General features: G+C 48.3%; 1 protein-coding gene across 1 annotated transcript; it reads right to left on the minus strand.

Moving 5' to 3' along the window:
* Positions 1–14,524: 14,524 nt before the first annotated feature.
* Positions 14,525–19,818, minus strand: LOC311583752 (glutathione S-transferase Mu 4). The gene is made up of 8 exons (XM_084757593.1): positions 19,592–19,818; positions 19,299–19,374; positions 18,805–18,869; positions 18,415–18,496; positions 18,211–18,311; positions 17,218–17,313; positions 17,018–17,128; positions 14,525–15,576 (listed from the first exon to the last, which is right to left on the minus strand). The coding sequence occupies exons 1-8, from the start codon at positions 19,625–19,627 to the stop codon at positions 15,487–15,489; spliced, it is 657 nt and encodes a 218-aa protein (XP_084613719.1). The 5' UTR covers positions 19,628–19,818; the 3' UTR covers positions 14,525–15,486.
* Positions 19,819–23,526: the final 3,708 nt, after the last annotated feature.

Below are 23,526 nucleotides of genomic sequence, written 5' to 3' on the forward strand. Positions count from 1 at the left end.
AGAGAGAGTAAGGAGGAGGTGGGATCCTGTGAGTCCGAGGGTGGGATTATTTTATCCCAAGCTTGAAGCACACAAAAGCACATTTAGTCAAAACAACCTGCTGGCAGTGTTGTCTGTTGTGCCCCAGAAGAGAAGGGCCCCTGGCCAAAAAGCTCATCAAATCCCCGTGGGGTATCGTTCCGGCCCTCATTTTTTTTGAAAGATGTTATATACATTCATCCCTGAAATAGGCCTCCCATGGCAGAAGTAGTGGTGGGCCAGGTAGGGAGAAACAACAAATGTCTCACCAATCATTGGGTGTATTTAAGGTAGCAATCAGGCTCTGTAAGAGTGATTTGGTCCATAGTGCATGGATGTCATCTTTTTTTTTATTGTCTGTCTGAGTTCCTTTCAATCCGTAGCTCGATAGGGATACCAATTAAGTGGCTTGGTTTGGGTGGGGTTTATATTAACTGGGAATGCTTGGGATTCTTGATTCTTTGAAATAGAGGGGGAAAGGCCTGATTCTCATGTTTTAGCCGGAAGTGGGATGGGAGGGAAGCAAAGTATTTCTTATAGGACATGTAACTTGTGGTACACGCTGACAGATTATATGTAAGATGAATGGAAAATTGGGGGAGGTTATCACTCGCTGACTAAGAGATCTAACTTGGGCCTATGCTCAGGAATTACATATAGATATTGTGGACATGAAGGGTGTTAAATTGGCTTATTTTTTTTTAATTAAGATTTTTTTTTTTGTCAATTTTTACACGCCGTGCCTTTAAGAGGTTGTGTATGGTCTTAATCTGAGGGTCCTTTTTAGGTGATGAACTGTTTTTTATGGTGATAGAAAAAGATAGGAAGTGTCGCTAAGGACAGTTAGTGTTCTCTAAACAATTTAGCCTAGCCGCAGTTTCAGAACTGGCAACCGCCCTAGATGGCTTTTACTTGGTCGCTGTGTAACCAGTTTTTGTTTAGAGAGGTTATAAGGTCATCATCCACACCTGGTTGGGCAGTCGGGGTCCAGAGGTCAGGTTAGGGGATCTTTGGCCGGTATCAGAGGGTTTCCCTGACCAAAAGGCTTCAGTTATTTTACAAACCCTATCTGGACCAGCGAGAGGGCTCTGACTGGAAGAGAAAAGTAGGAAGAATAAATATATAAAGATTTTTTAAAAGTCTTTTTAGGTATGGGAAAACTCCCTCTTTGTTGTGACCAGTATTTTTATTTTTTAGCAGTAGATGACGGTGTTGCCCCACCAACTGTGGGTTCTTTTTTCCAAGAAAATGGGCTAAGAATCTGGCCCCAGAGTTTTGTTTTTTTTTTTTAGCCTTCTGGAGGCTAGATGAAGAAGACTCCATTTTGAGAACCGGTAGAAGAAAGCCTTCTGGGCAGGGAGGGAGCATGGGGCAGCTGCACTCACTGGGTTGGGACAAGAGAAGGGAAGGGACAGAGAGGGAAGGGGACCTCTGGCTTGTGAAAGGCCAGACTACACTTTATTAAAAATAAAGACAAAGGAGTCAAACGACTAGATTTTAATTCACTAAGCTTAAAAAAAGGACAAGAAGGGTGCTATATGGGGGGGGGGGCAGGGGGGGTGCACTGCTAAACCTTCCAGGCCCTGGGTTTTTACTCTAAGCATATTTAAATAGCAGGAGACACTCCCAAGACACTTCCCGGTGCTTGTCTCCAGGGTACCTTTGATATGTGTTTCTTCACATGAGGAAAAAAAAAAATTAGGCATAGTGATATGTGCTTCTTCAAAGAGTCAGTTTTTGACACTTTTTGTGCAGGTTAAGATCTGTAAGGAACTATCTTTTTTAACACATTCAGGTCTGGTGGGTTGTTTTCGGCAGGGGGTTCGTTCACCTATGTCCGAGCACAAAGCTTACCGGAAGGGAGTGTCTCCTCCATCTGCAGACAAGGGCCCATACCTGACTGCATGCCACCATGGACAGACTGAGAAAGCAAGGAACTGAAATTGCTCCTCAAAAGTCAAGAGCTTTTCCCAGTAAGATTTCAAAAGAATGACATAGCGTTTGGGGAGATTTCTATACAGTCGAGAAGCAACTGAAGCTGCCAGGAGGGAAGGAGAGGAAATGAGGTCCCTTTGACCCTGAAAACAGCACTGCATGCCGGTGCAGCAGACTGGAAGGCAAGCAGTGGTTTTCTGAGCTACCTGTTAGAAAAATTTGCTGACTCATGTGAGAGGGACTGCACTGAGAGCGGCTTGCAGAGTTCATAAGCCAGGGTTCCGTGACAATCCACCCTGGAGTTCTTGTTCTCACTGACTGAACCTGTTTAACCCAGAAATGCACAGAGAGCATGAATCAGCTCGACCGGAGCCCTTGGCACAGGCCAGGGCTAGAGGTAGAGAGAGTTCAGGACAGACTTTACTCTCTGGGACCTGGAGGGCCACTCTGGGAAGGAGAGGCACTGATGTGACATAGGTGGCCCTGATAACAGTGCTCACTCGATACAGGGGTTTGGAAGGTCAGTGGCACCAACATGGGGAGTGACCTGGATTATAGGCGGCTATAAGGAGTTCAGAAGGGAAACAGGGCCTGGGTTCCTAGGAACGCAAGAGTCCTGACCCTGATCCAGCCTGGTTCATTCCGGTTCAGGTATGGGCTGAGTCAGAAAGGTCTCAAAGAAAGAATACGGTCAGGCATTGATGATTCCCAACGTTGGTCACTGGCCTTTGTACACACACACACACACACACGTACACACACATACACACTCACACACATACACACACACACACACAAACACACATTCTCACACAGATATACATGCAGGCATGCACACACATAAAATGAAGTGTGTTTTAGTTAATATTTTATCCATCTGACACAAACTAGAGTCATCTGAGAAAGGGACTCTCAACTCAGAGAATTCCTTCGTAAGATTTGCCCATAGGCAGGTCTGACTGCATTTTCTTGATTAGTGATTGACATTGGTGGGCCCAAATCCCTGGGAGTGGTGCCACCTCCTGGGCAAGTGGTCCTAGATGGTATAAAAACACAGGGTGAGCAAGCCAGTAAGCAGCACTCCTCCACACCTGTGAGGCAGTTCCTGTTTCCAGGTTCCTGCCCTGAGCCCTTACATGATTGGGTATAATGTGGGTGTGTATCCCAAATAAGCCCTGCCCCCAGCCACAAAGCTTTTGGTCATGGTAAAAACTAAGGCCGTGGGTGAGCTGAAATCCTCCTGTACTTTTGGTTCATGATCTCTAGCAATGGTGATGTTGAACATTTTTATATGTTCATTGGCCACTCATATGTACTATCTGGGTAAATGTCTACTCAAGTCTGCTGCCCCCATATGAATACAGTGATTTGCTAATATGTTGGCTCTGTTTATTAACAATTAAGCTTTATTAAACAACCCAACTAGCATATACAAGAAGGAAAAAAAAGGTTGAAGGGACAGAAGAGTAAACCTTCGGGAATCCGTTTTTCAGGACAGGTCCTTAGGTGTCTCTGTCCCGCGAGCTGGTCCGGTCCCTTCCTCTCTCCGCGTGCCCTGCTCGCCTTCACCTGTTGTTTTTTCTTTTCCCCACCTTCCCAGTCACAAGTAAAGGGCGGTCTCCTCCCTTCGAGGGTCAATTAGGAAAACAATAGCCACGGTGGGGTTCCCAGGTTGGCTTCCTGAATTCCAAGCCCAGGAAGGCTCCAAACAGTCTGTCACAAGGTATTCATGGCTTGCCCCAAGGGTAAAGCCTGCTAAGACTGCTTCCACCTGTGACAAAGCTTAATCTTTCCCACACTAATACTTGTCTGTGAATAACATTCTCGTGGGATCTGTTACATTTTCCTGTAAGCACAATTGTTTCTATTGTTGGTGGTGGTGTTTTGTTTGTTTCTGTGGTTGGTTGGTTGGTTGGTTTTGTTCAGGACAGGGTCTCTTTACATACCAATGGCTGTCCTGGCTCTCACTAAGTACACCAGGCTGTCGTCCTTGAACTCAGAGAGATTCTCCTGCCTCTGCCTCTGCCTCTGGAATGCTAGGATTAAAGACGTGCACCACCACGTCTGCGCTTTATTGTTCCTTCTCCATTCTAACCACAGAGTTGAGGAGTTACAGTGGAAAGTGTAAGGCCTGCAAAGCCTAAATACTGTCCCCATGGGATATGTTTGCCAGCCTCTCTTCTAGGACTGTGTCCACTTTAATGCGGTATAGTATTTTTATTTTCTCTACTTAAAATCACCACATTGCCACTCCCAACTTCATTACCTCCTTTCCAGTTTATCTTCTTTGCCTTTTAGTTAAAAGTTAACAAACGTTGGCTGACACAATGTGAACTTACCAGTTTCATGAACATTTCACATCTATGAATTTTTATCTCACAACCTTTATCTTCTAGTTCCTCATTTATTTCAGCAAGCCTATGCTTGCTTCTTTCTTAACTGCAGCAGGCAGCAGCAGACATGAGTATGAAGACAAAAGCCATCAGGGCTCTCATCCAGATGTGCTACCTGGTACAGGTAAGATGCAGGCACTGCCTGACAAAGGCCATAACCTGTGATCCAGCCACTGTCATGGGAGCATGCGCTGTGGTACTTGTGCTATGTGCCCAAGTCCTTCCTGGGCAACTTGATGCACAATGTCCCAGAGTCTTTCACCACACACTGTGGCCCTGGGGCCAGGACACTAGGCCTGCCCATCCCAGCCTTGCTCTTCCACAGACAGCTGCAGCCTCTTAATGAGCCCGCTTAGCTGAGAGAGCCTGTGGCTGAGACTCCAGCACCATCGCATGGACACGTTGCTGTGATGCCTCTGGATGAGGTCATCCTTTCCAGAGCTCTAAGCACTCCTGCTGGTTGCATGTACGGGCCAAAACTTCTCTGGAGATAATTTGTTCGGATTCCAAATTTTCCAGTCATCAAGTACATGTCAAGTCCTGTCATGCAGATCAAAGATGGAACAGTCCAAAGAAAGAGACGTCTTCTGTAAGACTCCAAGGTTGAGGAACATAGGGATATGGACCAGGGACACCAAAGAACTTAAATGACTCTGAGTCCGTACATCTCTATACCCTGACTCTCCTGTGGAGAACAAAAAAACAAAACAAAACAAAACAAAACCACCCAACCAAGTCCACAAAGCTGGTCCTGGGAGTCCCATCCAGTGAGACAAGACACAGAGCAAAAGTGATTCAGACTTTGCTGGGGATCACATAGGCCTTAGCTGATCACTCTGAGGACCAGGGCAGCACACGGGCAGGTCTGCTTTCTCAGACTATGCTGGGGATCATGGAGTCAGATCATTTCCTGGAAGCAGAGGTCTGTGTGGATGCAGGACATAGACAAGTAATGATGGAGGAGAACGATGGAGAAGCGGGGAGGCCAAGGGACCAGAGGCATGACTGAGGGAAGGGCTGGGAAGAAGAAATGGAGAAAGGGGAAACAGAAAGGAGGGGGAAACTGGGCTGAGGGAAAGGATCCCGTTGTGCCCAAGGGCTAGAGCCAGCAGGGTGGCGGTGAAAAAATGGCCCCAGGTCTTGGCTTTGTGGTCTTGTTTTGGATCCCAAAGACCATCTTTGCAAAGATTGGTCTGAGAAGGAAGCAGCTGGTCTTTCTCAGTGTGAGCAACACACGGGGTGAAGTCCTTCCCCCACCCCTCCCCTACTCAGTCAGCTACAAAGGCAACAGTCTGCACCCCTGCCTTTACAGAGAGCTCTGCATCTTCCATGGCGCCTCTCTTGGTTCATTCCCCAAGCAAGAAATCCCTGGTTGCTCTCTGTTTACTCAAATGCTCTTGTTCTCCCCCACCCCACCCCCAACCAGCAGGCTCCTTCTTGCCTGTATTTCCACACTAGGGAAGGGCAAGCAGGGCAAAGGGACCAGCATACTTTGGAAGAGAGCAAAGCTCTCACCTCAGTACACTCTGAATGAGGGAGAATAACGACAGGTGAGCCAGCAAGGAGATAATGGAGTGGCCTTGCTCATTCTCCTGAAACAGGAAAATCTAAACTTTGAGAGCTGGTAGCTGAATGCATCCTCAGCGCGTCCATCCTATGTTTTCCCAGCCCTGCTAGAGAAGACCCTACAGAAGGACATTGTGCTGTGTGCTATCTTTCCAGTAGAGTGCCCAGATAAGCTGTGAATAAGTCAAAGTTCCAGGGCTGCTTGTACGCAAGAGGCCAGGCCTGGCTGGCTTGGACTGCAGCCTCCCACACCCTCCCACGGTACTGTACAGTACAGTACAGATTGCTCCCACGGTCTCCAGGATGAGCAGCCTGGATTAGAAGCAGCGTGATGAGAAAATATATCATGGTCTGGGTGCCCATCGCTTACACATTCCTGACCCGCAGCTTTTCCCTTTGGTATAAACCAGGGACAAAGAAGGAACAGAGGGTAGTGACTGTCATTTGCAGCAGGGACCAGCGCCACTAGAGGATGTATTCATCCCCAGCATCTGTCCAATAGCACATGATAACTCTATCCACCACGTAGGTTTCGGTCATGACAAACATCATTCAGTGGATGTAAAACTTTATTGAACACAGGATCAGTCTTCAATAAGTGCCAGCTGTTACTCATTTCTCATCCCAAGGAAAGGGGGAAGGGAACAGGGTTATCCTAAAGGAAGGAGCAAGAGAGAGAGGTCACATCAACATAAGCCACGAAGTCCTTCATGTTTGGCCATGTGTTGGGCACTCAAATACATGGTGCTTGTCAAAGACATTACAAGTGAGGAAATCCACATGGGTCTTCTGCAAGAAGCTGAGGGTGAGGGCACTGAAAACTGGTCAGCCTGGTAAACCTGGAAGAAGAGCTTTTCCTCAGCCTCGCCTCCCTCTCCGTGCAAACCATAAGTGATCCCAAAGAACTCACAACACAGTTTCATCTTCTCAGGAATGCCCTCAGGGGTGCTTTCCAGGTCTCCTGAAACACCATGTCACTATCCACAGACATGGTGTAGCTCAGAGTGCTGTCCAGGCATTAAGCTAGAGCCTCGCCACCGTCACACTGCTGTTAGCTAACAGCCCAACAGCAGACAGCCCTGTCCCCGGGTCTCTACCACCATTGTCAGAACCACGGTGCATCAGACCCATGACAGCTGTGGGCACCTGGCTCTGAACTCACATGAGGCGGAAGCAAACAACTGGAAACGCCCAGGGAACGGTCAGTGTTCTACCTACTGGTGCAGTGAGGACTTCGGAACAGTCTCCACAGAGATAAGATGAATTTGAGAGGACAAAAGGAAACAGTAGAAGGATCAAAGGCCCTGGCTGACTGAGTTGCCTGTTAGGTCCATCTGACATCTCTGTGGGTGTCAAGGACACAGCTCTGGGAAGCTATCTGGGAGGAGAGTTGTAGTGAGAATTATGATTTCTTTAAAAACACAGAAACGTTAAGTAAATATGTTTTTTGTTTTTGTTTTAATCCCAGGTGTGGGATATGGAGCTGCTTCAGATTGTCCACAGCCGCTAACTATGATTTGTCTCGTGCTCTAGAAAGGGTGTGATTCTTCCAGCTGAGGATAGTTTACATTTGGAATTCTGGGGGTATAAAAATGCCAGAGCCCCAAGAGAAGTGTTGGCTGTTGTTCCCCCTGCTGCTGGTGGTTCCTGCTGCTGGTGGTTCCTGCTGCTGCTGTTTTTGACATTGCAGTTTGCTGGATTGCTGGTTGCTGGTTGCTGGTTGCTGGTTGGAGTTATCCTAAAGATGAAGATTGGACTTGCCCCAAGAACTTCAATGTCCCTAATCCGCAGGAAGTAGTCTAAAGAGATCTACAACCTTTTCCCCTGCTAATCTTCTTTCTCACCTACCTAGTATTGGGGGGAGCATTAGAAGGGATTGGGGTGATAGATATAAGAACCAAATGAAGTCTCTGTTGGCAATTTCAAACAAAGCACCATGAGTAGCACTGAGAGACTCTGGTGGCAAACTGGACCAGAGCGAATGCAAGGGCAAGAGTGCTCAGACAGTTGCAACTCGGATTTGGTGGAACTCACAAAGTCAGGGCTGTAGCAGAGCATGCCCAACTGCATGCGGGTGTCCATGGCCTGGTTCTCCACAATATCCACACGAATCCTCTCCTCCTCTGTCTCCCCACCTGCAACACACACACAGACTCACCCTCAGCACCCCTCCCCAGCCAAGCCCAGGGAGATGACCACCACTCCACCACCCTGCAGGCAGCCCCACTCACAGAGGTGGTGCTTGCGGGCAAGGTAGCGCAGGATGGCGTTGCTCTGGGTGACCTTGTGTGACCCATCAATTAAGTAGGGCAGCTGGAAAGACAAGCAGGGACAGTGAGATGGGATATGAGGTCTCAGCATCTCTTCCCTGAAAAAGGGCAGACATGGGGCCTGGCTTGCCTCCCATGGGAACCCCTTCATGAACACAGTGAACTCAGAATGGGAGAGGTGAGAGACAGCCCATCACACAAACACTGGCAAACAGCAGAGATGGGAGCAGGAGAGCAGAGATACTGATCCCCAACCCCCTCAGCCAGGTGAGGAGATGAGGTGAGGACACTATGCCTTCCCCAAACCTCTCTTCCTTTTGCACCTATGTTAGGGAAGTTCAGGTCCAGCTTGAATTTTCAACGCAGCCACTGGTTTTTTCATAGTCAGGAGCAGCAGTAGACAAAACAATGTAAAGAGTCGTTCATGAGTAGAGCATGGTGGTCCACCCCTTTAATCCCAGCACTCTGGGAGGCAGAAGCAGGAGGATCGCTGTGCGTTCAAGGCCAGCCTGATCTACAAAGCAAGTCCAGGATAGCCAAGGCTACACAGAGAAACTCTATCCAGAGAGAAATGAGGGAGGAGAGCAGACCTGGGACGAGGGGGCAGGGGCAGGAGGACAGAAGGCCTGCAGAGAGAAGAGAAACTGTGGCTGGGGGCATCTCTGTGTCAAGCTGGAGACCTACAGCAGGGTAGGCTTCTGGGACGATATGGGAGTAACTCTGAGACTCCTAGTAGCAGAGGTCATGGGGACTGAAAAGGCCATCCTCTAACTAGACAGGACTCCTAGTGAAGGAAGGAGAACACCAACACATCCACAAAAACTTCAACCCAAAATTTACCCTGACTACAAGATATGCAGGGATAAAAATAGAGCAGAGATTGAGGGAATGTCCAAAACCAATGCCTGGCTCAACATGAGACCCACCCCATGGGAGAGAGGCAAACCCTGATACCATTAAAGATACTCTGCTATGCTTTCAGATGGGAACCTAGCATAGCTGTCTTCTGAGAGGCTCCAACCAAGGACCATGCATGGACTGGACCTGAGCCCCCTACACAGATGTGGCCGATGGTCAGCTCGGGCTTCATGTGGCTCCCCTAGTAAGGGGAGCAGGGACTGTCTCTGACATGGAGTCTGTTGCCTGCTTTTTGACCACTTGACAGGACTCCTTGCCAAGCCATAGGGGAAGAGGATGCTCTCAGTCTTCTTTCGACTTGATGTGCTGGGGTGGGTTGTTATGGGGGCAGGGCCCTCTCCTTTTCTGAGGAGTAGGGGAGGGGAGATAGGAGGAAGAGTCAAGAAGGGTGGGACCAGGGGGAGAGGAGGGAGGGGGGTTATGATTGGGATGTAAAATAAATAAATAAATAAATAAATATGTTCCCGTGTCCACTCTCCCTTGTCCAGGCCCTCCCAAGAAATCAAGGACAAGAATCCCTAAAGCAATAAACCATCAGCCTCACACACTCTTTCACTATCCAGGGCCACAGGCATGAAGACTGTGGGCTCTGCCTTGCTAAAGCTTATACAGGTTTGTGTACCCTCTCACGTGGGGTGTATCCCAACTCAGCCCTTCATTTCCACTGCCCTGTCCTGGAAGACTAACCTCAAGGAGGTCACGTGCGCACATCACATGCAGGTTACACAGGCACAAGCACAAACGCTCTCATGTTTGAACTAAATCCGTAGTTTACAATTCATCCCTAGGTATTCCCCACTCCCCTGAAGCCCACCTCCCTCATCCCACGTCTGTCTCAGTAACCCAGGGTCATGGGTATGCGTCTCCATCAGGTGGGCCACAGCCTTTGCTGGTTCCAGCCTTCTGATGGAGCCCTGGGCAGAAGGGAGGCAGGGCCTGGCTACAGTCTCCAACTCCAGACATTCCAGGAAGAGGAAGTACAGGAGCAAGATCCAGGGACCCACCAGCGGGGAGAGAAGTAAGGTTCAATCCAGCCTCATTGTGGATTGTCCCAGAAACAAGTCAGGGCATTCAGAAGCCGGTGGCAGGCTGGACTGGCAGCTGCCCACACCGGACTGCCAGTGGCTCTCTAGTCAGCTATGGCCACAGGGAGATGGCAGTGCAGTTGTAGACACTCTTGATGGCCAAAGGGCAGCACTGTTCATTATCTTCCTGGCTTTGTTTTTACTTCACCATTAACTCCCTGCCTTGGCTCTGGGTGGCTCCTGGTGCCTGAGCCAGAAAAAAAACCTGAGAGATTAGTGCTCCCTGTAGTCTGCAGCCTTTCCTAGACACCAGAGGGCACTTGCAGGACTCCACTAAGCTGGGCAACTCAGAGCCACATACACGTGTGACCAGTAGATACATAAAAAACATTCAGGGTCACTAGGGGCAAACCCACGACAAGATATACCTCCTCCAGAAAGAATTGCCATTATCAAATGGAACAGAGATGTCAGGTGTTGCAGGGTATTTGATCACGCCGTGAACCCGAGATTGTGTTATTGTAAGACCCCCGGCACGGTGGTCCTAACGTGGAGACCCCCACCAAGAACCAGCGAGACCAAGGTTTCGGTTGCAACACGTAAGAGGCTTTATTGTAGAGGGACGGGTACCCGGGCGTCTCAGTCTCCGGAGAGGCTAGCGCGCCGAGCGGGCCTTTCGGGGGCCTTTTATAGGGATTTTAGCGAGAAGCGCAGGTACAGAAGCGAGAAGCATAGTTACAGGGCTCTGATTGGTAAATTTAAATGAGGCGAGGTTATGGCCCAGTCATTAGATGGGCTCTGGGAACAGGGGAGTTCACCCATTCTCTGGGCCAGGTGGTCGTCCATAAATATCTTGTTTGACATGAAGCGAGGTTATGGCCCGGTCATTAGATGGGAACAGGGGAGTCTACCCATTCTCTGGGCCAGATGGCCGGCCATAAATATCTTGTTTGACAAGGACAAACTGTTTCTGTTATCTTAGCACGCTTTTATCTTTTTCCTCTGGGCCCCAGGCCTCATCTTATCCCGGGAACCTATTATTCTAGTCTTGCCTTGCAAGATAGCGTTACTGTTGCTATGCTTGCTATGTCGGTTGCACAGGGGAGAGGGTCTTACATTATTTACTGGAAAAATCTTTTTTTTTTTAGTTGTGGTGTGGCTCAGCCTTAGCGCACATACCTTTAGCCCAAAGCTTTCTGCTTGAATATTGTAAACAAGATTAAATAAAGTTGATCCTAGCTCAAGAGGCAGAGCAGTCAGTTGATGGCAGGAATTGAACATAGGGGAAAAAAAAAACAGAGAGAGTAAGAGGAAGTCAGGAGGACAGCTAGACAGATGAACAGGAAATAGAAGGAAGGGACATGCAGTTCGAAAGAGGTTATTTGAGATGGCATGGTAGAGGGGGCCTTCCTTCTGGAACGTTGGCTGAGGAGGAAGGTCAGCTGAGTGCTTTCTCTGCCACTCTGAGCTAGCGGGCTTTCACCCCAGCATCTGGCTGCTGAGTCTTTATTGGTAAAGATCAAACGATTGGGATTTTGTTAAACAACAGCAACAACGATCAGGGGCTGGTGAGAATGTGGGCAGAAGAGTGCACTTCAGCACTGGTGATAAGAGTGCAAATTATCACAATCATTACGGAAAACAACCTGGTGTTCCTATTAAATAAAATTTAGAGCTATCAAATGATCCAGCAATACCAATACTGGCTATATAGCCACAGGAAATGAAATTAGTATGCTAAAGAGTATGTACTTCACCATAGGCAAGAAATGGGCACAATCTAAGAGTTTGTCAGCTAATAAATAAAGATACGTGGTACATGTGGACCATGAAATACTATTTAGCCATAAAAAAGAAAAAAATCTAATCAAGAGTCCTAGGAAAACTGGAAAGTCACATGTAAAAGACGGAAATAAGATCCCCGTCTCTCATCTTGTACAAAAATAAATTCCAAATGAACCAAAGGCCTTCATGTAAGAGTTCAATAGCTCTGAAAATAAGAGCAAGAATTGGCAAGTGAAAATGCATCAAAAAGAAAGTTGTTACGTAGCTAGGGAAACTCTCCACAGAGGGAGAACACACCTGCAGAATGGGAGGAAACGGCCCACCAGCTGTTCATCTGACCAAGGTTTAATATTCAGAGTATGAAAAGAATGCAAAAGCTCAGCCAAGCATGACAGCGCATGGCTGCAATCCCAGTACCAGAAGGCAAAGGCATGACGATGCCAAGTCTCACCCCAGCTTGGGCTATATAGTGCAATCTTAGTTTAAAAAAAAAAAAGATAAACACAAGCCGGGCATGGTGGTGCATGCCTTTAATCCCAGCACTTGGGAGACAGAGGCAGGCAAGTCCAGGACAGCCAAGGCTAACAGAGAGAAACCCTGTCTCGAAAAAAAAAAAAGATAAACACCACCACAACAAAATAACAAACAAGTGCTGAACGAGCAAGTGCTCTGAAAGATTTGCTTCGAATAAGCAGTAAATGTGTTTTTCAGATCTTTGATTTTTTAGTCGTCAAGAAAAAGCACCAAGCAGCAGTCTTGCCCAGGGGAAGCCCACATGGCATCAGGTTGCTCTCTCTGTCTGTCTGTCTGTCTGTCTGTCTCTCTGTGTGTGTGTGTGTGTCTGTGTGTGTGTTTCCATCTCCCTTCCCCCTCCCTCCCTCCCCCCCTCCCTCCCCCCCCTTTATTTGCATTGTTTTGCCTAAAAGTATGTCTATATGAAGGTGTCAGATCCCCTAGAACTCGAGTTACAGACAGTTGGGAGCTTCCCTGTGGGTGCTGGGAATTGAACCCAGACCTTCTAGAAGAGCAGCCAGGGCTTATAACTGCTGAGCCATCTGTCCAGCCCCATGATAAACATTTCTTTTACAACTCCTAAGAAATCCTGGGCTGGGGAGATGGTTCAGCAGTTAAGAGCACTTGCTGCTTTTGCAAAGGACCCAGCACTCAGAGAGTAGCTCATAACCAGCTGTAATTGCAGTTCCAGGGGATCTAATGCCCACTTCTGGCCTCTGCAGGTGTCTGCACGCATGTGGTGCACAGACTACGTGCAGGCAAAACACTCATATATACAAAATAAAAATAAATAAACCTTGAAAAGGAAAAGAAAGAAAATAAACCCAGGGAAAGCCAAGAATTAAATATACAAGCACATAATGGCTACCACGGGCTGAGGACGGCAATGCTGGGGTTGCCATAGCAGCAACTACTTTCTAGTGCCTTCCTACGACGCTTGCAAGCCTCCCAGATATTTTCTTACCAATGATATTTGTGCAGGAAGACAGTTGATTTTCCCTTTGGACTCCTCCCAAAAATACTAATAATGAACTGAGAGACTTACTAGGACAGAAAAAGGTATCTTACCTCTAAACCTTCATCTGCTCCAAGTAGAAAAAAAGGCCCCCAAGAAATGCAAGTGCTGTAGTGTTTTATGTTTTCTTTATAGGCTTGTTCTCTCATTATTGTAATCAAAATTTTGCATTGTTTGTTGTATATAATAACCAAGGTTCTCCACAGAAACAGAACAAATAGACATCAATGCATTATACAGAAGTAACTTAGGGTTGGAATTGGGTGAAAAGATTGTAAAGGAGGGAAGTGTCATGATCTCTGCAGTCAGTGGCCTAACTCAGGCGAGGAGAAGGGGCAGGTGGGTGGAGGGCAATGCTGGAGGGAACCTGTAGTTAGATGTCCCCAGCCGGAAGATGGGATGTCCTGGTCAAAATGAGGGAGTAAGCTCACCCCGCTGCGTTAGAATTGTCCAGGCTCCAATGGTAGTGCACGCCTTTAATCCCAGCACTCAGGAGGCAGAGGCAGGTGGGTCACTGTGAGTTCGAGGCCAGCCTGGTCTACAAAGCAAGTCCAGGACAGGCAAGGCTACACAGAGAGACCCTGTCTCGAAAAACCAAAAAAAAAAAAAAAAAAAAAAAAGAATTGTCCAGGCTTTAACTGAGTGACTGGTGCCACCTCCTAATGGTAAGTGCTGTTTCCTGGACTAAAATCCAACGCTAAGCTTTTCTGGAAACAACTGGCAAACATCATAGGACTGAGCACAAACCTGCCTATGACCCACTCTTGTTAAGGAGGGTCAGAACGCTGGTGTCTTCCAAATCACAGGTAAGACTTACACTAAGTGTTAAAATGAGCTTTGTTTTAATTTTTTAAATATTTATTTTATTTTTTCAGATTGTAACTTTAATCCTTTCCCCCTTCCTTTTCCTCCCTCTAGACCCTTCCATATACTTCTCCTTTTTCATTAATTGTTAAATATAGAGATTCTAAATACATAAACGCCTATGTATTCAGCCTATATGTTACGACATCCCCAAGGAAACAGAGGCATGGACTGCCCAGGGTACCTCTTTCAACTTTCTCCAGGAAATGACTAAGCAACAGGTAAGGACATGAATAAGCAGTTTTATTCAGGGAGATTCATAGACTCCGATTCCTCAGGTGGAAACATGCATGAGCCATAATTTACAGAGAGGCCAGCAACCACTCCAGAACATTGTGAAATGATGCTTGTGGTATAAATGGTAGGAAAAGACATCTGAAATTATGAAAGCACGGAGGAATTTATTTCCCAGAGAGAAGGGATTAACCAAAACACTGCCCACCCCTGGGGTGCTGGACCCAACAGACAGGGTGCTGGAGACACAGAAATATAACGCAGCCAGACCACACGGTGAGGCAGAGAGGATCCTGGCTTACTGCTGGGGACTCCTGCCAGCCTGGGTCCTCAGCCCCGAGGCCTGCACGACACACGTCAGTAATGCTAACTTAGCATAAAGAGATCCAAGTTCCCTTTGAGCTCCACAGAGCCTCCCGCGGCTGCCTCCTAGCAGGTGGGGCTAGAAAGTCTCAAACCCCTGCCTATCCAACCAGAATCCTCAAGAACTCAGCCTCTACCAGGATCACGCTAGACCGTGGTGGGAGGTAGCAGTGAAATCTGGCAGCACAGCAGCCAGAGCCAGTGTGGTTCAGGCTTTACAGAAGGGACCCGACAGAGCTGGGCAGGGGCCTAATTATATCAGGTGTCTCTATTCGCCTAGCAAGATGGGAGTCCCGGGCTGAGCTCTGAGGGACTACACAACATCACAGCCGCTGACAGGCAAAGCCGTCAAGGGTGCTTGACACATTCATGCTAGAAAGGCACTTTGCTGAAGGAAAACTAGGGGCCTGTGTTTTAACAGGCATGAAAAGGCAGGGACTGGGTGGAAGAAAAGAGGACCCATGACACTCTGGGGTCAGAAAAGGGACAGAAAGAAGGGAAACCGGTGACACAGGAAGTACAACTATTCCTGGAGCCCCGGATTCCTCATTCTCCCTCCTGCCCCACCTACTTATTGCCTCCCACCTCTATTTATTGCCCCACGTGGCCACCCTTGTATACAGAGGTGTTCGGAGGAAGCGGCTGGTCTTCATGTAGGCGGAGATCTTCTTCAGTCCCTGAGAGTTAGAAAAAAACAAAAAAAATCAAAAAATCAGAAAACCCAAAACTCAGGTTTGCTCAGGACCAGAGAGGTTAATCAGTTTCCTCTTGCTCACACTGCTAGTTTGTGGCACGCATCTGGGATCAGCCTGGCCTCTGTCTGCCCAAATTTGTACTCTCTCTTGGCACTTCCTTCTGGCCCTCCCCAGGAGGCCCTGTCACACACACACCCCTGCCCCACCTCCCCACCCCCCCCACCCCCCGTCCACACAGACGTGTTCCTCTTACACACATAAACTCCACATGGCCTGGGTTTGCACACTGAATAGAAATCTGGCAAAACCAAGGGGCATGTTGGACGACAACCCCTATTTCATCCAGTGACTCAGCAACACTGGGGTTAAAGTTTACAGATACAGGTAGACCAGAAAAGAAAAGCCAAGATCACTCTAAGCACTCCCTAAGGAGAAAACCTAACTTCCGCACCTGGTACTGAGCCTCAAACAGCCCTGCCTCCAGCCTTGACACAGACAGGGAACAGGCTCAACAGCTGTTACCTGTGCCATTGGCCTTCTAGCAGGAGTGTGAGCAGAGCTGCCTGTATCCAAGGGACCAAGTTCACATTCAGCCTAAAGCTGCAGCCTTTAGCTCCCCCACAGCCTCTCCCCTCCCAAAGCCACTCAGCCTGGGCCAAATGATGAGAACTGGCTGAGAACGCACATCACCTCACAAAGAATGGGATAGGAAAATGAGTTCCAGACTGAAAAGCCCATTGTACTCAGGTCTCCAACCCCACAAATTTCTAATCAATTAGGTAGTATAAGTATCAAACAAGGAGTCTCTGGGGAATCTGGGTTCCCAGTGTGGTATACCTAATGTTATCTGATATACTTGGTCCTAAGGTATAAAAATAAATATATAATGCTGTCTCACAGAACAACTGGACCCACAAAATAAAAAAGGGAGGGAGGAAAGGAAAGAAAGGGGGAAGGAGGGAGGAAGGGAAAGAGGGAGGGAGGAAAGCCCACACACATTTCAGGATAACCATCTCTAACAGGAACCCCACACAAGCCTCAGCAAAGCAGTCAACAGATCAAGTACCCTGGTACTTCACACACCACCTTCCTTTGATTTGCCCTCCTAACCGAGGCCGCAGCCACTACCTGCTGCCCTGAGGAGCAGGGATCTGCAGGGACCACAGCACAGATCTACTGGCATTGAAACCTTGAGCGCAGTGACTAAGCCTCTGCAGTTTCACATCTCCTAATCTGAGCAATGGGGCTAAGGATTCTCCCACCCTCGAGGCATGTTGCAGTGACAAACTTGGTCGCCAGAAGGAAAGAGCAGAGCACAGGTGCTAGCAGAAAGGGGGTGCTCAGCTCCCACACTTCATCTCCAAGCCCAAGAAAACACCAAGGGAACATTGACTGCCACGGGGGACGGAGGACAGGGCGTCACCTCAAAGCGCGCCACGAAGTCCTTCAGGTTTGGGAACATGTCCAGGCACTTGGGTTCGAATATTCGGTGCAGGTCCAGGATATCATAAGCAAGGAAATCCACAAAAGTAATCTGCAAAAGGCCCGAGAGTGAGGGGGCGGGCACGAAATTCTGCACACACACCCCGAAAGAAGAACAACTCCCGACATCTTCTCTCTTACCTTTTCACCAACGAACCATGTCTGCTCCCCCAGGAACTGTGAGAAGAGCTTCATCATTCCGGGGAGCTGCTCCAAGTACTCTGCCTTCAGCTTCTCCTGAGGCAGAAAACAGCTGTCACCATGGAAGTTCCCTGGAAGAACGGCCCGGTCGAACAGTATGGCGGGGTTGGGGTGGGGTGGGGTGTGGGAGGGGGGTCGGAGGAGTAGGGAGTGGGGGGGCAGCCATCTCCACTAAGATGGGGGCGGAATCACTGGCCAGCCTTTGACTGAACGTGTCAGCATTTACTTATTAGCCTCCTCGCTAGCCCACTCCATCCACCCTTCAAAGTGCAACGGAAAGCCAGGGACATCGGCACTCCTGATGGCTAAACCTACGCGTGCCCTGCGCACCTTGCAGGCCCTGGGTCTGCTGCCAGGCAGCACCGAAGTCCTGAGAGGAGAAGATGGGAGGTCCGCATGATTGGTTGGTTCCAGAAGAATGAATTATACTTGAGGTTTCCCCCCATAAATTGAGGGGTACTCTAGGCCGAAAGGATGGGAGGAGAAGGAGCCCTCCAGGCTGACCCTGCGCTACCTGTAGGGAAATGGGCTGACCTCATGTGGGTGTGAAAAGACACGGAAAGGCTGGCAACGGTTCTGCTTGGCTTCTTTTTCTAATCCGTTGAGTACCATGTATTTCACGAACAGCAATGGTGGGGACTAGTGGGAGGGGGCGCAGGTGGCGTACACTTGGAAAATATGACTTCATTACCCAGGGACTTAATGGCCGCTCTGGGGGGGCCTGAACTGTGCCCTAAAATAGGTGGGGCCTAAGTGAGAGTTATCTATTTGATAAGTTCAGTGTTATGGGGACAGCTGGGGACAACACAGAAAACATCCTGGAGGGTAGGTGGCTAAGAAATCAAAGGGGAAATAAGACATGCGCAGACGGGACTCGTGCGTGATCCAAACACTGCCTGGCCCAGCCCAGGGCAGGAGCGGGGTGACACTCACAAAGTCTGAGCTGTAACAGACTCTAGCCAGCTGATTGGAGACATCCATGGCCTGATTCTCCAAAATGTCCACGCGAATCTTCTCTTCTTCTGTCTCCCCGCCTGCGGCGCACGCACACAGCACAGGCTCACCCTCAGCCTCCCGCCTCAGCCAAAGCCAAGGAGATTAACCCCCAGCCCCCACCCTGCAGCCAGCCCCACTCACACATGTTGTGTTTGCGGGCAAGGTAGCGCAGGATGGCGTTGCTCTGGGTGATCTTGTGTGACCCGTCCATTAAGTAGGGCAGCTGGAAACACAAGCAGGGATAGTCAGATGGGATATGGGGGTCCCAGCTTTACTTCTCTGGATTAGGACAAACAGGTGGGCAGATGGCCTGGCATTCCGAGTGGCTAGCAGGGGTAGCCTCCACCAAGAACATCCCGTGCACTGAATGGAAGGACCAGGACACGGCCCATCACAGAAACACGGTGCAACCACCAGGAATGGGGAGCGGGCGAGCAAGAAGGAAGCGTTGATCCCAAACCCCTCAGCCAGGCAAGAAGATGAGGAGGGACCACCATGCCTTCCCCAAACTTCCTCCTCCCCTCTACCTACATTGGGAAAGTCCAGGCCCAGTTTGAATTTCTCACTCAGCCACTGGCTTCTGTCATAGTCAGGAGCTGTGGTTGATAAGATTACAGAAGAGGAAATCAGCCTAGTGTCCAACACTCCTATGCCAGGGACCCAACCCACTAAGCCAAGGGACCTGCAACCTTACACCCTCATTCTCACAGTCTGAGGCTCCACGGACAAGAAGAGTGGTTGGGACTGAGGGCCTCATATCTCTAAAACTTACAAAAGGTGTAGGCAAGTCTTCATGGGGGAATATGATCTATTTCAACAGAAATGGGGGGGGCACCACTTCCTGGGTTCTGCACTCAAAGGTCAAGCCCAACCCTCTGGGGGTTTCTGAATGGGGCAGATTCTAAGACCACCTGGGGGAACCCCATAATGCAGGAGGCCTGTAATGTAGTGTAGGTCAGAAATGGGCTGCTGGGCGCCAATGGACAGGGGTTAGGGAAGAAATCTAACCAGACAAATGTCATTACCGTCGCCCATGGTGTATCTCTTCTCCTCATAGCTTGAGTCTGTGTATTCCAGGAGCAGGCGAATAGCGTGAGCCAGCTGGAGAGATAGGTCAGAAATGGGGGGGGGGGGGTGTTTCTGTGTGACTTCACTTCCTCCAAATGAATACACAGGGGCGCACATGGCAGCAAGCTTGTGCGCAAGATCCCCCCCCTCCCCCAGATAGACAAACAAAGGATTCCTCTTGGTCCCTCCCCCTTACTGTTCCCCTCGTCTTAGCCCTGCGATCCTTCCCACTCATCAGGTGGTCGCTCACCCCACGAATGTCCCAGTAACCCAGTGTCATAGGCATGGTGTTGGTGCCCGGGACTGAGTCCACTGTCCTCCCGGGTGAGCAGCTTTGACTTTATCCTGGTGCCCTCGGGTAGCTGGGCGGGGCGGGTGCCCGCTGTGACCCTGCCCCAACCGACTCTGTCCCGCAACACACCCTACACTACCACTTCTCCGCTGTCACCCACATAAACCAAATTACTGAACTCCGCCCCCAAACACCGGAAAGCGTACAAAGCTATTCCGCCTGCAGTCCCGCCCCCATCCGCCTGCCCGCCCAGTGCGCAGATGCAGATTCAAACCGTACTAGCGAGCGATCTTTGCCTGACTTTCCCTGCCGCCTTCGGAGTGTGGAGGGTCAGGCCTCAAGGCTAGTCCGTTTGGGTTGATAAGGCGCTTCATCCTTGTTGTGAAACAAGGCGGACTTCTGCGGGGCTCTGCTGATGACAGCGGTACCCACGTGATGTTTCTTTGCTGGCAGAGAGCAGTCTCTGAGATTATTTCTGTCACAGATAAACCTCAGAAAAGTTCAGAAAAGTAGGGAAATGGAAAACGAGTCACGTGTCTCCTAACAGAGGTGTGACCATCCTAGTGTACTTACACAGACCTAAGACCTGAAATGTCTAAGGGTACACAGGGCCAGCACATAATGTACTCAGAATCAGCTTATAGCAAATGAAAACAAGAGATGCCTGAGACGTCTATACTTGGTGTTCATAGCAGGGCACACTGTTTCACACATTGGTTTTGTATATGTCTGGAAGGTTGGAGAAGTTGGCTTTCCTTTTGTACAGCAGGCATCACACCTCACTGTATTTTGTTATTAAGGATTATCAAGAGACAAAAATTAAGCTCCATTATAATTCTATGGGACTTCCTGAGTATATGGAGTCCATCTTTAACTAAAATGTGCCAGAGTGGCAGGTGACTATGCTTAAAATGCTAATGTTAAGAGCGCACTGTGGCAATGCATTATGACCAACATATCTCTTGCATTCTAAGAGACTGGGACTTTTGCTGGACCTTACAGCAAGATTTAGAAATACACCTTGAAGTCACTTAAGACTGAGAGCCTACTGTGTGCTCGGCCTGTTTGTTTAATCTGCCTTTAAGAGAATGGTGTAGGAGCAACTTTACTTGTCTTGGATTTCTCGTGTACTAAACTTCTATAACCTGAGCTAACACACAGCTGTAATTGGGTTGAGGTTTTTGTTTGGTTTGGTTGGTTTTGTTTTGTTGGTGGTGGTGTTGGTGGTGGTGGTGGTTTGTTTTTTTGTTTGTTTGTTTGTTTGTTTTTTAAGATGTATTTATTTAATTATTATGTATGCAGTGTTGTACCTGCATGTACACCTTCAGGCCAGAAGAGGGCATTAGATCACATTATAGATGGTTGTGAGCCACCATGTGGTTGCTGGGAATTGAACTCAGGACCTTAGGAAGAGCAGTCAGTGAGCTTAACCTCTGAGCCATCTCTCCAGTCCCTGTTTTGATTTGGTTTTCATTTTGGGTTTGTTTTTTTTTTTTTGGTTTGGTGTGTTTGTTTGTTTGTTTGTTTGTTTTAGACAGGGACAGTGTCTCTCCTTGTCTATCCTGGAACTCACTATATAGATCAGGCTGGCCTCAAACTCACAGAGATCCACCTGCCTCTGCCTCCTGAGTGTTAAAATTGAAGGTGCATGACACCATAATATTAAATTATGCCCTTTTCTACTGCTGTGACAAAGTACCACGACCAAGACAACTTATAAAAGAAAGCATCCTCCATGGTGCTTTATTGCATTAAATTGTCACTTCCCTTGCTTCTGTCTTTCTTACTATTAGCAAAGGTAGAACCGTTTCTCCACGCCTCCCAATGTGTTGGTCTGTTTGACTTTTGTTTTTTGGGATGGGGCCTCACTGTCATTATGTAGACCAGGCTGCCCTGAAACTCCCAGGGATCCACCTTCTGCCAATGCTCACTCTGTGTATTTTATCCCAGTTCCACCTCTGCGAAAAGGAATCCATTTTTCCTCCTGGGAGTTCTCCCAAATTAGCTGTGCTCGCCTAGTTTTGGAGGGGTTCTGGCTACCCTTACATAAGCAGGACTTCTTGGTAGATGATAGTTTTATATATCTGGGACACTCTAAGGACTGGTTGGAACCAGAGTAAGTAATGTGCAGAAGAAGGTGTCTGCATCCTGTCCCATGGGGGAGAGTGGGATGCAGATGGCTCCGCAGGACAGAGTACCCTGTGTTAGCCCAAGAGTGAGTTATTTTGTGTCTCAAGATGGACACAGTTGTGGGCATTGGGTTCTTGTTTTTGCTTTGTCTTCTTGCTTTTTTTTTTTTTAATTTATTTTTTACTATGTAATACCTCTGTTCAAGACAGACATTACTGAGTGGGGGGGAAAAAAAACAGTTCCTTCAAAACAAGTTCAGGTAGCCCTGAGGAAAGCAAACAGCTGTGGCAGCCAGAGTAACCCCTACATAAATTATAATTGATTGGCCTTGCTGATGTCCTCATAATGACCTCAGGAGGAGCCTAAGGTTTTGCAAGACTGGAGATTGGAATTGATGATGTGAGAGAAACTAACTTCTAAAGGGGCCTGTTAAAGGGAATTTTCCGTCTGAAGTTTAAAAAAAAAAAAAAAGCAGCTGTGAATTTTTTGTTGTCAGGGCCAGATGAGGGTCATAAGTCTGCAATCTTCAGATCCGGAGCTGCAGCAGTGATCTGAGAGGAACGCAGGCAAGGGTTACAGTCTCTTAAGTGACAGGTGGCCAGCACGCGGGATCAGACATAAAAGGATAAGCCATGACTTTGCGGCTTTAGAGAGCTTCAGAGTGAAAAGAGGATGCTTTATCAGTGTCTGGCACGGTCGCCGTCCTCCTGTGACTCAGCATCTTCTGGAAGGTTCCTAGGCATCTCATTTTAATATTTCCATGGGTGGCTGGAGAAATGACTCGGCAATCAAGACGCTGAGGACCTGGGTTCGGTTTCCAGCATCCACATCAGGTGGCTCACTATCTCCTGACCCACACCCACTTCTGGCTTCCACGGGCACTTACACACATGTCGTACATATCCATACATGTAAAATAATAAATCTTTGTTTTTTAATTCCACTGGGCAGTGGTGATGCACACCTTTAATCCCAGAACTCAGGAGGCAGAGGCAGACGGATTTCTATGAGTTTGAGGCCAGCCTGGTCTACAGAGTGTGTTCCGAGTTCCAAGACAGCCAAAGCTACACAGAGAAACCCTGTCTCGAAACAACAAAAGCAAACACAAAACATTTCCAATAGAACGGGTGCTCTGCGCTTTGGAGGGAATATGCATCCTTTGAGCTGATCAATTCTAACTTGCCGATAAATAACTTTGGAGCTTCATAAAATCCTTGTGTTGGCTCAAGGAAAACTTTTCTCAGGCCTAAAACAGAGTCTGTTGTTGCACACAATAGGGAGGTGGTTTGACAGTGCAGCTAGCACCTCTTACTAACATTGGAGGTCCCTTCCGCTCCTCTTCTTGGTCACATTTCATTGTCATCCCAGAGCATCTAAGACTGGGGGGTGTAACTTTCAAACAGGCGGCCAGCATCTTGTTAACGCCTCAGGAGGCCGTTCCCAGGCCTAGGAGGGACCCATCTGGTATTCATTAAAGCTAATGGCTACGTGTTAAGCTGTGGGGATTAAGGGTGCTTTGTTCATTTAGTTTTACGATTCTACTAGCTCTTTCTATTTTCCCCCAAGAATTAGGGATGATGAGAAGAAACTTTGCGGAGTGCATTAGCAACAACTTTAAATGGCTGGGTTTTTTTGCTAGAGAAAGAAATGAAATTCCACGTTGACAAGAAAACACCAAGTTCCGCCCCGCCCCCTTCAAAAAAATTTTTTTTTCTCCTCGAAATTAAAGCTGTACAAGGAAGGAAAAGCTTCACTTTGCTCTG

This window comes from Acomys minous, assembly GCF_964271855.1.
Source record: "Acomys minous genome assembly, chromosome: 14".
In the NCBI taxonomy this organism is placed as follows: domain Eukaryota; kingdom Metazoa; phylum Chordata; class Mammalia; order Rodentia; family Muridae; genus Acomys; species Acomys minous.